At 45.3% G+C, this 16913-nt stretch overlaps 1 protein-coding gene across 9 annotated transcripts in view; it reads right to left on the reverse strand.

Moving 5' to 3' along the window:
* Positions 1–16913, reverse strand: part of erc1b (ELKS/RAB6-interacting/CAST family member 1b) — a 1169759-nt gene that overhangs the window by 827448 nt on the left and 325398 nt on the right. For all 9 annotated transcript variants that reach the window (XM_038780204.1, XM_038780201.1, XM_038780203.1 and 6 more), the window contains one exon: positions 6041–6176. In XM_038780204.1, coding sequence (XP_038636132.1) covers positions 6041–6176 — 136 coding nt within the window. The remainder of the gene's footprint in view (positions 1–6040; positions 6177–16913) is intronic.

The following is a 16913-nucleotide window of genomic DNA, read 5'->3' on the forward strand; positions in this document are numbered from 1 at the left end:
TGGCGGGTAAAGTGCAGTCCATCAAAATGACGGTTCTCCCGAGGTTCTTGTTCCTCTTCCAGTGTTTGCCCATCTTTATCCCTAGGGCCTTTTTTAGAAGGGTGATTAGCAGCATCATGAGCTTTGTCTGGGCGCATGGGACCCCGAGGGTGAAGAGGGTCTTCTTGGAGCGGGGTAGAGATGGGGGGGGTGCTGCCGCTACCCAATCTCTCGGGGTACTACTGGGCGGCCAATGTGTCGATGGTGCGCAAGTGAGTGATAGAGGGGGAGGGGGCAGCATGGAAATGGATGGAGAGGGCGTCCTGTGGAGATACAAGCCTGGGGGCCCTGGTAACGGCGCCGTGATCGCTCCCTCCTACGAGGTATACCACGAGTCCGGTGGTGGCGTCTACCCTCAAGATTTGGGGGCAGTGGAGGCAACATAGGGGAGAAGTGGGGGACTCGATGGAGGCTCCGTTAAGGGGGAACCATAGGTACGTCCCGGGGAACATTGATGGGGGATTTCAGGGTTGGTACAGAGCGGGCATTAGACAGCTGAGGGACCTGTTTATTGATGGGAGGGTTGCGAGCCTGGGGGAGTTGGAGGAGAAATTTGGGCTTCCCCGGGAAACATGTTCAGGTATCTGCAGGTAAAGGCATTTGCTAGACGACAGGTGGAGGGATTCCCTTCGCTTCCCGCGAGGGGGGTGAGTGACAGGGTGCTTTCGGGGGTCTGGGTCGGAGAGGGGAAGATATCTGATATCTACAAGGTTATGCAGGAGGTGGAGGAGGCGTCAGTAGAGGAGCTGAAAACTAAGTGGGAGGGGGAACTGGGGGAACAGATCGAAGACGGGACATGGGCTGATGCCCTAGAGAGGGTTAATTCTTCCTCCTCGTGTGCGCGGCTTAGCCTCATCCAATTCAAGGTGCTGCACCGGGCCCACATGACTGGAACGAGGATGAGTAGGTTCTTTGGGGGTGAAGACAGGTGTGTCAGGTGCTCGGGGAGTCCAGCGAACCATGCCCATGTGTTCTGGGCATGCCCGGCACTGGAGTTCTGGAAGGGGGTGGCGAGGACGGTGTCAAGGGTGGTGGGATCCAGGGTCAAGGCAGGCTGGGGACTCGCGATTTTTGGGGTTGGGGTGGAGCCGGGAGTGCAGGAGGCGAAAGAGGCCGGTGTGCTGACCTTTGCGTCCCTAGTAGCCCGGCGAAGGATCTTGCTACAATGGAAGGATGCGAGGCCCCAAGTGTGGAGACCTGGATCAATGACATGGCGGGGTTTATTAAGCTAGAGAAGGTCAAATTCACCCTGAGAGGATCGGTACAAGGGTTCTTTAGGCGGTGGCAACCTTTCCTCGACTTTCTTGCTCAACTATAGGGTACTGGGAAAGTAGCAGCAGCAACCCGGGGGGGGACGATGACTATGTTTGTTTATTTAATTTTAATTTATTTTTAACTTCTCTTGTTGGGGGTGGGGGGGGATGTGATACATGCGTTGATATGTCTGGGGGGTGTTGCATTTTGTTGCATTTCATTGTTTGTTGTTATATTTTATATTTTCTGTACAAAATTCCAATAAAAATTATTTTAAAAAAATAAATAAGCGATTTTCATTTCATTTCATTTCACATCAAACAATGCCTCTAGTTTAACATTCTCATCCTTGTTTTCAAATCGTTCCATGGCATCCCTCCTTATCTCTACAATCTCATCTGGTCCCACATCCCCTTAGATATCTGTACTTATCTAATTCTGGGCTTTTGAAAATGAAGTTTCATGAAAATAGCATTTCACCGTTTGGTTAATGCATTGAATAGTGTGAAGTTGCTGTATTCGCAGTAGATATGAACTGAGTTAACACTTGACCACTGCAGTGTAGATACTCTTTTAACAAAGTGATAAATGTTAATTACTGCCAAACAACTTTTCTGACAGTGAAGTTTTAATTGTTGGAGATTTTAGTACATTTGAATTCTTTCCAAAAATAATTACTGTCTCTTTTTATCTATCTATCCATTTTTTTCCACTCCCTTCATTTCTCTTAGTTACTTTGGCATTCAATACCCACTCTAATTTATACATATTTTTCAGACTTTGTACTATTCATTTCACACTCCTTCAAGGTGTTTACTTAAGGAGACACACAGTTGCTTGCTCTGCTCACTCAGGCCAAAGATACATCTGTCTTCATGGGAGAGGATAATAAAAAATTTCCAAGAACTGTAGTTAATGCAGAGGAACCTAGTGCAATAACTATCACTAGGGAGAAGGTATTGAATAATTATAAACCTACTTGTGACACTAATAAAAATTATTATTATGAACTAATGGGACTGAAGGCAGATAAGTCTCCGGGACCTGATGGTCGGCACCCTAGGGTATTAAAAGATTTGGCAGCAGAAATAGTGGATGCATTTGCATTAGTTATGATATTTCAAAATTCCTTGGATTCTGGAAAGGTCCCGGTGGACTGTAAACATGCTAATTTAGAACAGTACTGCACAGAACAGGCCCTTCGGCCCTCGATGTTGTGCCGAGCATTGATCACCCTACTCAGTCCCACGTATCCACCCTATACCAGTAACCCAACAACCCCCATTAACCTTATTTTTTCGGACACTAAGGGCAATTTAGCCTGGCCAATCCACCTAACCCGCACATCTTTGGACTGTGGGAGGAAACCGGAGCACCCGGAGGAAACCCATGCACACACGGGGAGGACGTGCAGACTCCGCACAGACAGTGACCCAGCCGGGAATCGAACCTGGGACCCTGGAGCTGTGAAGCATTTATGCTAACCGCCATGCTACCGTGCTGCCCCTAATGAAACTCCCCAATTCAAAACAGCGAGAGGCAAATTGTAGGAAACTATGGACCGGTTAGCATGGCCTCTGTGGGTTGGGAAGTTACTGGAATCAGTCAAGGCGGCATGGTGGCACAATGGTTAGCACTGCTGCCTCACAGCACCAGGAATCCGGGTCAATTCCGGCTTGGGTCACTGTCTGTGTGGAGTTTGCACATTCGCCCCATGTCTGCATGGGTTTCCTCCGGGTGCTCTGGTTTCCTCCCCGAGTCCAAAGATGTGCAGGTCAAGTGGATTAGCCATGATAAAATTGTCCCTTGATGTGCAGGTTAGGGTATGGGAGTAGGGGGCAAAGTGGGTTCGGGTAGACTGCTCACTGTCAGTGCAGACTTGATGGGCCGAATGGCCTCCTTCTGCACTGTCAGAAATCTATGATTAAGGAGGAGATGACTGAACATTTGGAAATGTCAGCATGGTTTTATGAAGGGTAAGTCATGCTTGACAACCAAAGAGCATGTTGAGCTCTTTGAGGACATAACCAGCAAGGTGGATAATGCGGAACCTGTGGATGTGGTATATCTTCCAGAAGGCATTTGGCAAAGTGCCACATAAAAGATTGATCCAGAAGGTGAGATCGCAGTGGGTTGGGGGTAGAATACTAAATTTGATTGAGGATTGGCTGACTGACAGAAAGCAGAAGGTCAGATTAAACGGGTCCTTCTCTGGCTGGCAAACTGTAACTAGTGGGGTGCCACAGGGTTCAGTCCTCGGACCTTAACTGTTTACAATCTATGTAAATGATCCACAAGGGGGGACAGAGTGTAACGTAACAAAATTTGCGGATGATACTAAAATAGGTAGGAAAGCAGGCAGTGAAGAGGAGATACAGATTTTACAGATGGATATAGATAGGCGAGGAGATTGGGCCAAAATTTGATAGATGGAGTCTAATGTGGATATGTGTGGGGTTATCCATTTTAGCCAGACAAATTATTATCTAAATAATAAGCAAATTCAAAATGTGTCTGGGCAGAGAGATCTGGCTGTCTTTGATCATGCAGTTGTATAGGGTATTGGAGAGTATTGGTGAGAGCACATCTCGGAATGGTGGGCGGGATTCTCAGACACCGGGGCGGGTCGGAGAATCGGCGGGCCGAGCGTGATTCACGCGATGCCGTCCTGACGCTGGTCTGCTGATTCTCCGGTGAATCGCTGCCATTGGCACGGGGGGGGGGGCACGATTGGGGCCTACCAATCGGTGGGCCGACTTCTCCTGGTGGGGGTCTCTTTTACTCCGTGCCAGACCCCTGTAGCTCTACACCATGTTGCATCGGGGCCAGCGTGGAGAAGGAAACTTCACGCCGGTCGCAGCGCGCATGTGCGGATTTGCGCCAGTCACAGAGCGTGTGCGCATACACGCGCGCCCATTTGACCCTGGTATCGGCAGCTGGAGCTGCGCGAGTCGCTCCAGTGCTGTGCTGTAGGGCTCAGGATCGCTGCTCCTGGGAGCCTGTTGACGCCGTTGTAAAACGCGGCGGGGTTTATGATTGTGGGCACTCTGGAACAAGAGATCACAAATATAGGTTGGGGGACGGTAAATTTTAAACTGAGATGGGGAGGAGCTACTTCCCGCAGAAGGTGGTGGATTTGTGGAACTCGCTGCTCTATAGTTCGAGTCACGGTATCATTGTGGATAGCACAATTGCTTCACAGCTCCAGGGTCCCAGGTTCGATTCCGGCTTGGGTCACTGTCTGTGCGGAGTCTGTATATCCTCCCCGTGTGTGCGTGGGTTTCCTCCAGGTGCTCCGGTTTCCTCCCACAGTCCAAAGATGTGCAAGTTATGTGGATTGGACATGATAAATTGCCCTTAGTGTCCAAAATTGCCCTTAGTGTTGGGTGGGGTTACTGGGTTATGGGGATAGGGTGGAGGTGTTAACCTCGGGTAGGATGCTCTTTCCAGGAGCCGGTGCAGACTCGATGGGCCGAATGGCCTCCTTCTGCACTGTAAATTCTATGAAATGGTTTCAAGAGGGAGACAGATATATTTCTGATAGAAAACAGGTTAAAGGGATATGGTAGGGAGGTGGATTTGAGACTAGGAAGAGATCAGCCATGATCTGATTAAATGGCGGAGCAGGCTCGAAAGGCTGAATTGCCTACTTCTACTCCTAATTTCTATGTCCCTATTCTCCGTTTCTCTCATTGCAACATCAGTTTGCATATTTAGCAACTTGGCTTGTAAAAATATTTTAAAGCCTGGACATGCAAGGGCAGGTCTATCCTGCTAACATCTAACCAGATGTCCTTCTACAGCAAAACGTGATTCATGTAGCCTTCAATGTTAATGTTTTGGAAACACAAAGGCACTCATCATCTGCAACATTTTCATGGCTGTTGCAATAATTTACAACTTGCCCTTACACAGTATTTTTGAGAAAGAAAATCATCCCTAGGCTTTTCCGACAAAAAGTGGCATGATCCACAACAGAAATATTAGCAGGGGTGACCCAAATCTTGGTCAAAGAGATTGCTTCTAATGAGAGTTTTAAAGTCAGAAGCAGATTTCACAGAGGTTTAGGGAGGGAATTTCAAGAGCATAGAGTCGAAAATAACAAAAATAATGGCCAACAACAATAGGGTGAAAGGAAGCAGGGTTACTCAGGAGGACAGAGTCTGAGGAAGATAGTGTTCGCAGGTTAATGGAAGCAGTAGATCACAGAGTTAGGAAGGTAACTGAAAGAAATCACACACGTAAACAATATTCCCTGAAACAATATGAAGACATACATTTTTCCATTCAATTTACCACTTCAAAAATTCTTGCAAAATTATTAGTAACAAGATAACCTGACTTGGAATTGTTTATAATTCATTTCCACCCTAACAGTTTTGCGCTTGGATTACACTTCACTTAAGAACAATAATCATCCAAGTTCACCCTCTCTAAACTTTATTACAAAGTTTTCTGAAAACCGGAGTATTATAAATCCATTTCTAGCAAAAATCCCTCAACTGTAACATATGTTTTCCCTGTATGCTGACAGCAATATATTAGTTTTATCAATCCCAAAGATGAAATTTTCCACAATCATGTAGATTCTTTCCATAGTCCAGTTGAGAACTAGGGAAATTCATTCCCTGAACAGTGATAGGCAAGGAGTTTCCAGGGAACAGGAATAATGATACATCTGAATCTGCTGGGAAAAAATACCAGTCTGTTGAAATGAAACGCAAATTAGTGTAACTGGACTTCATACCTGGAGCTGATGGGAATCGTCAGCTAAATTATCTTCCCTTCTGCGTGCCTCCTCCAACAGCTGAGCATTTTTTTTCTTTTCCACCTGCTCTTTGTGCTTTAGGTTGGCCAACTTCTTGCTTTGTTCCTTCATTTGTCTGTAACAAAAGTTTTAATGAGAAGAAATGAGACATTAAAACATGTGTACTCCTTGCAGCAGAGCACTGGAAACGGGGGCATTTCAGCACAACAAAAGTACACCCTCTATTGCCTGAAAGTGGAGTGGCAACAATTAAGATGTGGACCAAACTCAAAGTTCAAGATTACATGAATAAAGGATGAAGAATGTCATTGGTTCACCTGTTTAACTGGAACTAAATTGTTAATGTCTAGCTCCAATTCATAGGCAACTCAAACACACAAAATTTAATTTCATTCTCATCATAAGAGTTGAGAGTTAGTATACATTTTCATTAAAGTCAACAAAAGTTTCCAGTTCACACTCGCCTTAAACCTATTTTAGGGTTCTGAAAACAAGAGGCGGGAATCTCCCGAACACGGTTGTTGGCCCGATGGTGGCATAAAAACCAGCGTGAACCACTCCGGCGTCAGGCCGACCAGAGGTTGCGTAATCCTCTGCACTTCCGGGGGCTAGGCCAGCACCGGAGGGGTTGGCGCCACGCCAACCAGCACCGACGCGAGTTAGCACATGTGCAGAACCGCCAGCGTGGTTCGCGCGCGCATGCACAGACCATCCGGCATGTTCTGCCACAAGCGCGGGGGCTCTCTTCTCTGCGCTGGCCATAGCGGAGCCCTACAGAGGCCAGCACGGAAGGAAGGAGTGCCCCCTCAGCACAGGCCCGCCCGCAGATCTGTGGGCCCCACGCAGGCCAGGCTAAAGTGGTCGGTCGGTCGGTCGGCCCCCCCCCCGAGGACTGCACCAGCCGGCCTACCATGTGGGACCATGTCCAATTTACGCCGGCGGGATTGGCCAGAAATGGGAGGCCGTTCGGCCCATCGGGGGCCCGGAGAATTGTTGGGGGAGGTGCTGCCAACGGCCCCCGACCGTTGCAGCGTGACCCCTGCCCCGCCCTAAAACCGGCGTCGGAGAATACGGCGGGGGGGGGGGGGGGGGGGGGGGTCAGAGAATCCCGCCCCAGTAGTGACAAAATGTCACGGCAGCCAAGCAGCTAGTCAGCTCGAGAAGATGCTCCTTTTGCAGGCTCACTAGGAACATCATGGAATTCGATAGCACTGGAGGCGGCCATATGACTTATCATACCTGTCCAAGCTCTTTTAAAAGGTTGGTCCCACCACTCTGCTCTTCTGTCATAGCCAGCAAAGTTTAATTTTTCAAGAGACATGCAATTTCCTTTTCAAAGTTATTAATGAATCTGCTTCCACCACCCTTTCAGGCAGTACAGATCGTAACAACTCTGCTATTGTTACAATGCCAGTTACAACAGGACGGGAAGATCCAGAATGCAGCCCTGGCTAAGAGATTGCAACTTTAAATTTTTAAAGTATAAAACGTGGGGGAGCAGAATCACAGTACCACTAATTAGTTTCACAAGAAAAAAAAACATTTATTAAAATGAAAAAATGTAATTTTTATACAACTCTCCTTTACTCTCTCCTTGGGTTTCGCCCATACAGGTCTCTGCAGTTTCTCCTCCCTAGAATGTCCGGGTCTAGTAGGTCCTCTAATAGCCATTGTTGAGGTGGCCGTGGGTGTGTCTTTGTTTCCCTATGTGAGAATTTTTTGACTTGCAGATACCTTAATTTGTTTGCCCCGGTCAGTTGGAACCTCTCTGTCATTTCCTCTAGTGTTGTCAGTCTGTTGTCTGCGGAGAAGTCCCTAAATGTCAACGTCTCCCTGTCCTGTCTCCGCATTTTGAAGATGACATTTATTTTAGCTTGCACAAACCTGTGGTTGTTGCAGTTGGGGGACTTAATGGACATCTCGGTTAGGTTGAAGTGTTGCTGTAGCTGATTCCACGACCGAAGTGTGGCTATCACTGGGCTCATTGAGTGTCCAGCCAGTGGGGATGGGAGCTGCCGTGGCCAGGGCTAGGACGGATGTCCCCATGCATGAGTCCTCCTCCATTCGTACGTACTCGGTCTCCGATTCCCTTATCCATCCCTTCACTCTTTCCGCTGTTGCTTCCCAGTGGTCATATTGCAGGTTTTGGAGGGTTAGGCCCCCCATGCTCTTCGTTCTTTGCAGGACATTTTTGGGATTCCTTTCTCTCCTCTCTCTCTCTCCCCCCCCCCCCTCCCCCGCATGCACATGCGCACACACACACACATACACACACAAATGCCATGATCGACTTTTCCACTGAGTTGAAAAAGGCCTTGGGAATGCAGATTGGTATTGATCCGAACAGGAAGAGGGTCCTCAGGAGTACATTTATCATGATGGTCTGCACCCTCCCTGCCAGGGAGAGTGGGAGGGTGTCCCACCTCTGCAGGTCCTGGTAGGGCCCCCTGTAGGGGCTGGTTTAGCTCACTGAGCTAAATCGCTGGCTTTTAAAGCAGACCAAGCAGGCCAGCAGCACGGTTCGATTCCCATACCAGCCTCCCCGAACTGGCGCCGGAATGTGGTGACTAGGGGCTTTTCACAGTAACTTCATTGAAGCCTACTCGTGACAATAAGCGATTTTCATTTCATTTTTTTCATTTTTATCTTCCTCCAGGAGCCCTTTCTCCACCTCCTCCTGGCTCTGCTACCCCTGTTTACTCCCCTGACTGTTCCCCACACTGGTGTTGAGTACCACTCCCCTGCGCCCCCCGTTGCCTGGTGCTCTCTCCCCTGTGGGAGATGCATAGCGGCCGCCCTTCCACTCGTACCTCCTGGTGTTACCTTTCCCGCTAGTGTGGTGGTGCCCCTCCTGGGCTTGGCTATGGGTCCACCCTTCACCCGCTATCTGTTTTCCCCGCCTGCCATCCTCCTCATCCTCTCGTGTCCTGCTGCCCTCACCCCTTTCTTCTTACGCTTTAGTTCCCGTCTTCAAAGCGAGGCAGTCCTGCGCAAAGTGTCTCTCATGTTGATAAAAATCCTTTCAGGTGATCTTCTTCACTTGTCTCTGCTGCTGTTTTCCCAGCCCTTTCCCCAGGCCAAATTTGTCTGCACGGGTTCTGAAGAAAAACTTGCTGTCCTGGAATGTGACCCAGAGTTTAGCCGGGGACAGCATCCCAAATTTGACTTGGGGACTTGATTTATACAGAGCTGCCTTCGCCCAGTTGAACTCTGTCTGTCGCTTGGCCAGGTCTGCCCCAATGTCCTGGTAAATCCTGATCTGGTGTCCTTCCCAGTTGCAGGTCTTTGTCTGCCTGGCCCAGTATAACATTCTTTCCTGGACTTGGTACCGGTACATTTTGGCGATCACCCTCAGCTGCTCTCCAACGTTTGTCCACACTGAACGATGGGCTCTGTCTACTTTAAGCGGGTCAGGGAAACTGTCCCTTCTCACCAGGTTTCCAGCATCTGGGCCAAATAGTCTCCAGGGCGAGGATCTGGTCGCTCTGGTCTGTTGAGGCATTTTCTAATTCTTTTATAGTGTTCCCCCGGGCCTCCAGTCGCCTCTCTGCCTTGTCTAGGGCCACCGTATGGTTGCCATGCCTCCGTGACTGCCACCCTGACCACAGCTTGGATATCTGTCTTTGTCTCTTCCCTGTCTTCTCTTAGTTCCTTGGAGAGGAACACCTTCCAACCGCCATCTGGTGAGGATGAACCCCGAGTGTGGCTTGCCAGCCCTTCTTGCTCTGGTGTGCCCAGTGCCTCGGCCATCTAAGCCGCTTGTTTCTCTTGGTTTCTCCTGTTTGTTATCTCTTTATGACCTCTGGAGTTACTATTGTTTGGCATCCCTTCTTGTAGTATATCATCTAAGGTGGGGGGATACTTTTTTTCTGTTTTAGCGGGCCATTTTGGTAGAAGCACCTATTTTCAGGTTCATAGGAGAGCCACCTGATGTGCGCATTCTCGGCAAATAACCGTCACCGGAAGGCCGATTAACAGTTTTAAAATTCCGCTCAAAATGTCGGGGTTGGGGGAGGAATATGTTTACGTGCAGTGCTTATGCAGATTCTGTCAACTTCTCAGGGGCAGGCAGAGCCACGGGCCCACTGATTGACACTGGAGAACGCCATGCAGTTGGCAGCCCACTGCTTGCCCATTGGAAGTGACCACAACATAAACAAAGCTTCTCCAGAATGCATCAAGGTAATGATATTTCCAGCTAAGTTCCAGTCCTTCCTTGCACTGCTCAACATCAGTTCTGACAGATCTACTTGATGCTTCAAATTGATTTCCAGAATTTGTAGAGTCAAGATAACATATAAGAGAATTAAGTACAGGACTTTTTGAACTTTGCAAAAGTTATCTTTTGGCATACTAAAAAATCTATTTTGTGATTTTATCTTTATTCCTTTTCCCAAATTTCAGGAAGATCTTCAGAACTCATACAAACTATCAGGAGCAGTTACATGCATATTAACAGAAGAGAGAGGGCTGAGAGCATCTGTCTCAATTAAAATATGACATAAGGGGGAATTTTAATTGGAAACAGGATTTGGCTGGACGGTGGTCAGCAAGCCCACGTGGCAGGAGCGTAAGGCACACCTGACCATTGCTGAAGTGGGTCATTCATTCACTTGTGGGGTGGATTTCCTGTGGGCTTCCAAAGACTTGCATAAAGATTGATGCACCTATGAAAAGGAAAACTGCCTTCATCTTTTCCAGAATGCTGACTAATACTGCTGTAAATAGCATATTCTTCCAAAGGAGTCACAAGGCTTGCAAGATATTTAATGTCAGAGTAGGAGAGGGGAGGTGAGTTGCAGTGTTCTATTTCCCTGGAAGGAAAGAATATTCCCAAGTCCTACAAATATAAAGCCCCGAGAGAAGTGCTAAGCTTGAGAACATCACTCCAAGCTGCAAAGACCTGAGAAGAGCAGCAAGGACGAGCACAGCTCTTAATTTCTTCACCTCTCTGCAAAACATCTGTCAGCACTCCCCTAGCATTCTGAACACTTCTCTCCACTCCATTACATCCTTCTCCACTATTATGGGCCAGGATTTAGAGAACCCCAAAGTATATCACGGAGTTCACCTGACCCACAACTTTAAATAAATTTTGGTTATGGGGAACACAAGGGCCCACTTTACAGGTGTGGTGCAACAGTGAGCTAAAGTATGTTTAAAACAAAACAATGTTTATTCTATGAATCCAGCTAACATTTTATAAACACACAGTAAACATCTTATCAACTACAAACACTGATACTTTTCCAAATACAATATTCTATAGGTAACACTTAATAACTTCCCAAACAACATCCATACGTTAAATCCTTTTAAAATAAAGACTGCAGGTTTAAATGCTCTACAGAAACAGGTATTACTTTGAAATCATCAATGATCTGGAGACATTCTTTAGCTTATAGAGAGAGAGATCATTATACAGCTGCTTGCTTTGAATGCAGCTATCTGCCTCTGAAAACGAAACTAAACACACTGCAGCTGTCAGCTTAAAAACAAAAGTGAAAGACAGAAAGCCCAGCTCCACCCACACACTGACACCACTGCAGCTATTTGATAAACACCCATTTCTTAAAGGTACATCCACCTGACACCACCAATCACAAGGGCACACAATATCGCACACTTTATCAACAATCATTCTTATCCACAAAAACACTCATCTGTTTATTTCTGCCAAAAAACATTCAGTTCTTACACGGTAGGAATTATGTGTTGACAGTATTAGAGAAGGACGAACATTAGGTTGGAGCAGACTTAGAAGATCCACAAGGATTACAAAGACAGGATACAGTGCATGGACATATACGCAACAAGTGTAGTGAATAGGTTTGGTGAACCACAAGCACAAATAAGTATGGGAGTGATGTAGTGGCAATAATAGAAATGCGATTTCACAATGGTGAGGACTGTGTGCTTAATATAAAAGGATATAAAACATTCAGATAAGCCAGAGATAGATGAAGTATGAGAAGTCTGATGAAAGGAATGCAGTGGATGTTGTCTACATGGATTTTTGACAAATATGATATAAAAATGGGTGGCACGGTAGCACAGTGGTTAGCACTGTTGCTTCACAGCGCCAGGGTTCAATTGGGTTCAATTCCCGGCTTGGGTCACTGTGCGGAGTCTGCAGGTTCTCTCCATGTCTGCGTGGATTTCCTCCAGGTGCTCCGGTTTCCTCCCACAGTCCTGAAAGACGTACTTATCAGGTGAATTGGGCATTCTGAATTCTCCCTCAGTGTACCTGAACAGGTGCCATCATGTGGCGACCAGAGGATTTTTACTAGAGTAACTTCATTGCAGTGTTAATGTAAGCCTATTTGTAACATTAATAAAAGATTATTATTGGAAAAAGATGGTTATAAAAGGCTGGTTAACAACATTGAAATTTACAGAACAGCTAATGTGCAACTGGATAAAAAAATTGGCTTAAGGACTGAGAGTAGCAAGTTGTGATTGATGGCTGTTTTTTGGACTGAGGATGGTAGATAGTGGTGTTCTCCAAGGCTCAGTGCAAGGAACATTGCTTATTTTGCTATCTATAAATGACTTGGATCTTGGAGTACAGTCTAAAATTTCAAAATTTACCAATGATAGCAAACTGGATTTGGTGAATAGTAAGGAAAATACCAATCAACTGCAAGAGGTCCTAGATAGGCTAGTATATTATGCAGACAAGCGGCAAAGGGAATCTAATGCAGATCAGTGTGAGGCGATTCATTTTGGCAGAAGGGATGGGGAAAGTGCAAAAGCACGGCCATCTGTCCTGGAAAGCAAAAGGTCTCCATAAAGACAACTGGAATTAGACAACTAGAATTAATATACTGCCAGACAGCCCTGTCCCCTACTTCATGAAATTCATCAGTAGTATATAAATGATTGAGAATTCAGAAAATTCAACCTGACAAAACATGATTAATGGGCTTTAACACAAAATGCAGAGTGCAGTAGACTTTCATTTCTATTCTGTAATTAAAGAGATATGCATTTTACAATGTATTTAATTATTTGTATGCTGAAATTATCATTATACTTTATTTTAACCATTACTCATAACTGTGTCATGAATTGCGGTCACTTGTTTTATTTATAACATCATCGCAATTCAGTATTTGCCAACATGATGATTTTTTCAATAAACCAATTATCTACCTATCTTTCTAGCTGTCAAGATTAGCGAAAGCCTGCCTACAGGAATACAACTTCCTCATACACTGCTCTTCAGCCAGATCCAGTAATCTCTACTTGGCAGATGGACATTTTGGGTTGGCTACGTCCTTCTACAAGGAGAGCCCTTCATGGCCCCCATAGATTGTAATAGGGGAGCTACAATCAAGAGAGAATAAGGGAAAAAAACACAAAATAATGGAGATTGGAAGAAGAAATTCCATTTTGTACTCCGCTGTCTTTGAAGCTCTGTTCAAAAAACATTGATCTTTGCAAATTCATAGAAAATCAGTTTTCCAGATGTTATTTTAAAGTAAAGATGCACACATTTTAAACGCAAAGCAAAAATGTCTTGTAGTACTCAAAGGATTAAATACTAAACAGCAGACAACTTTCATTTGCCTCAACAAAGTTTTGATTGAAAGTGCATATGTAACTTTGTCCCTGGAACCTATCATGACTGATTCAGTTGACAGTTCGCAAGGGAATCCACATGATCTCTTCCCTGGAAAGCCTCTTATTTTACTCACAGTTTAAAAAAAAACAAAGTTAACAAAGCAGCCCCTACTATAAGGGAATGAAAAGGCAATCAGCTTTAAGGATATTGACATGCTAGACTAGTGTTATTCAGACTTTCCTTTCCCTGGACTCACTTTTGCCAATCGGCCGACCTTCAGACCCACGGCGGGGGGCCTTAGCAACACACGCCAAGTTTACTTACCTTTCATGTGAAAGGAAGCTTGCTTGGCCCTCATGATCTCACTCCAATCAGGTTCACAGAAAAAGAAGGCAATATGCATATCAGGTACAGACTTCAGCCAGTTCCTTGGTGTAATCTTCATCTTTGTGAGAACAGAAAATCTAACCTTGCATGTGTAAGTCATCGTGAAGGGCCAGAACAACAAAATGCTTGTTTTACTCAGCACTGGATACTCCTGAGAGATGCTACTCCAGAATGCTGACGGTCTCATGAACGTTTGGCGTATTTTTAATGTGCTGCCACAGGTCAGCTACAGCAATCTTTTCATCAGCTGCAAGTTAAGAACGGACTCTGGGTTCTCAACCTCAGAAGGAATTTTTTACCCACCACTTCTTTTTCAAAATCTGAAACTTCTCCTCTCATTTGACAGTACTTCCCTGCATATAACAAGCATGAGCTTTGCATCCTTATTTGCATTAACACAATCGACAAAACCAAACCTCAACAAATCATCTTCATAGTGGTTCCTTCTTGAGTTAAGTTTCTTCTTTGTAGGTTGTTATCCAGAGGCCCTGGAGTTCTGTACATAGCTAACACTAACATTACTCTGTCCTGCCGTGGATTCTCTTGTGCAGCTCTCTCTAGCAGATTCAGATGCAAGATCCTGGCCACTAGGTACACTGCCTATTTGCGTCTCTGGCTGTCTCTTACTTGTAAAAAAAACAATCCATCTTCGCAGTCCTCTTGTCTTGCTTGCTAGTAGATTGAAAATTGAAGAAGCTCTCCTCCGCGATTTAGCACCAAAAGCATGGGCTTTTGACGTCAAGTGAACGTGAAGGACTTATGACTTGCTTACTGCTGCAGCTTCTGATAAGGAGACTGCACCCAGCCTCATTTTATTCTCATTAAATAGCCTGTACTGGCCGCCATTCTCAATTTAAATGCTGATAGTGGCCATTGGGCTCTTCTCCCGCGATCAGGACCATCACAGGAACGCCGCGAGTGATCATCCCGCGGCCCTCCTGACACCCACCCTCAGATCGCGACCCGCACTTGGAAAAGGCCAAGGTAGACAACTGATCAGTTCAACGTGCCCCTGAATTGATTTAAATGAAGCATAGATGTTGGAACAGTCAGTGGATCACAAGCTTTGTGTTTCTATTTTTTGACTTGGTGGCTTACTGGTGTAGAAAACTGCATTTTTTAATGCAATTTTGATTATTTTGATGCAATATCAATCCTGTCAGCATACTTTAAGCCAGAAGACCAGTAAACCGATGCACCACTGCACCTTGTGTTCCTGAATATATTTTAGAAGTCTAAGCTTTGCTGTTAACATTAATGTTTTTGGATCTCAAGTAGGAAATTCATGCTAACATAATACGTTACCCAAAGTCTCCCTGCTCCCATGTGGTTTCTGTACGAGAAATCTTAAACTCTTCACTGTCATACAATGGATTATGCAACAGCTTGGTTCAATTATGCGATATATCACTGTATTTTTTCTTGTGTCTTCTCCAGGGCAGCTGGCATGACTGATGGCTATACTAGGAGGCTATACTACAAGCTTAAACTGTCAAGGGTGATAGTAACATTTTTCTTACAAGGCAACAATAACAATACAGGCTATCTGCAAGACAAGTATAATCCCAACAACCATTCAATCACAATAATTTGAAGTCACAAAGTACTAATATTTCAAATAGAAATGCTACATTTTCACTATATAACTTCCAAATGAACTGAATTAATATTGCACAATACAAATGTGCATTGCAGGATTCTTTTCTCAATTGGTTACAGCAAATCTACTGATGCTTGGCAGATACTTCATAAATATACTGTTCTAATTTCAAGTGTTCAAAGGAGGCTGATGTCTGTGAAGAAACTTGTCAGTTCCTGCACAGTGGAACTGTTTGTATGATGCGAGTAAAAAGCTCATTCAATGGTACAAATAGCAAACCCCTGTCTGCCACCATCACTTACAGATAGGTGTGCGTCCCACTGATTAACCATCATAGAAAATCACAAAGAAGCTTTGGTTACAATCTAGTTGCCTTCACTGGGCAAAATCAAAGCTGTCCAAAACACAAGGACTGTATAATAATCACATGCATCTTAAGTTTGTAGGCAGTCCTTTTTTAAGATTCTTATTCATTGTGAGAATCATGCGCAAAACCAGCATTTGTTCCCCATCCCTAACTGCCCTTGAGAAGGCAATGAAACGGAGAATGAAAGCATGCTTATATCATTGAAGTGAGTTGCAGTGCTTGGAGCTCACCTGTGATGGTACCAAAACCAGATGACAACAATGGTGTGTGGACTATAGGAAAGTCAATGCAGTTACAAAGTCAGATTCATATCGTCTTCTGCCTTCGGACGACGGTATGAAAAGGTGAGTCAAACAAATTGCATTACCGAAAATGACATACTAAAATGATACAGACAAGTACCTTTATCAGAAAGGGCAAAGGAAGTTTCAGCTTTTGTTTTTATTTTATTTTTTTAAAATAAATTTAGATTACCCAATTATTTTTTCTATTAAGGGGCAATTTAGCGTGGCCAATCTACCTACTCTGCACATTTTTGGGTTGTGGGGGCGAAACCCATGCAGACGCGGGGAGAATGTGCAAACTCCACACGGACAGTGACCCAGAGCCGGGATCGAACCTGGGACCTCAGCGCCGTGAGGCGGCTGTGCTAACCACTAGGCCACCATGCTGCCCTAGTTTCAGCTTTTGTAATGGCAAACGGTCTGTACCAGTTCAAAGTTATGCCATTTGGAATAAAGAATGCGCCAGCAAAAATTCCAAAGATTAACCAACGAGGTCACAACTGCAGTATACATTGACGATTCGGTTGTGTTCAGTCAAACATGGAAGGAGCATTTGGAACATTTGAAGGAATTGTTCAATTGATGACACAAGGCTGGCTTGGTGGTAAACGTGAATAAAAGTGAGTTTGCAAAATCCCAAGTTACAT

The sequence above is a fragment of the Scyliorhinus canicula genome, chromosome 20 (assembly GCF_902713615.1).
Source record: "Scyliorhinus canicula chromosome 20, sScyCan1.1, whole genome shotgun sequence".
NCBI classification, from domain to species: Eukaryota; Metazoa; Chordata; class Chondrichthyes; order Carcharhiniformes; family Scyliorhinidae; genus Scyliorhinus; species Scyliorhinus canicula.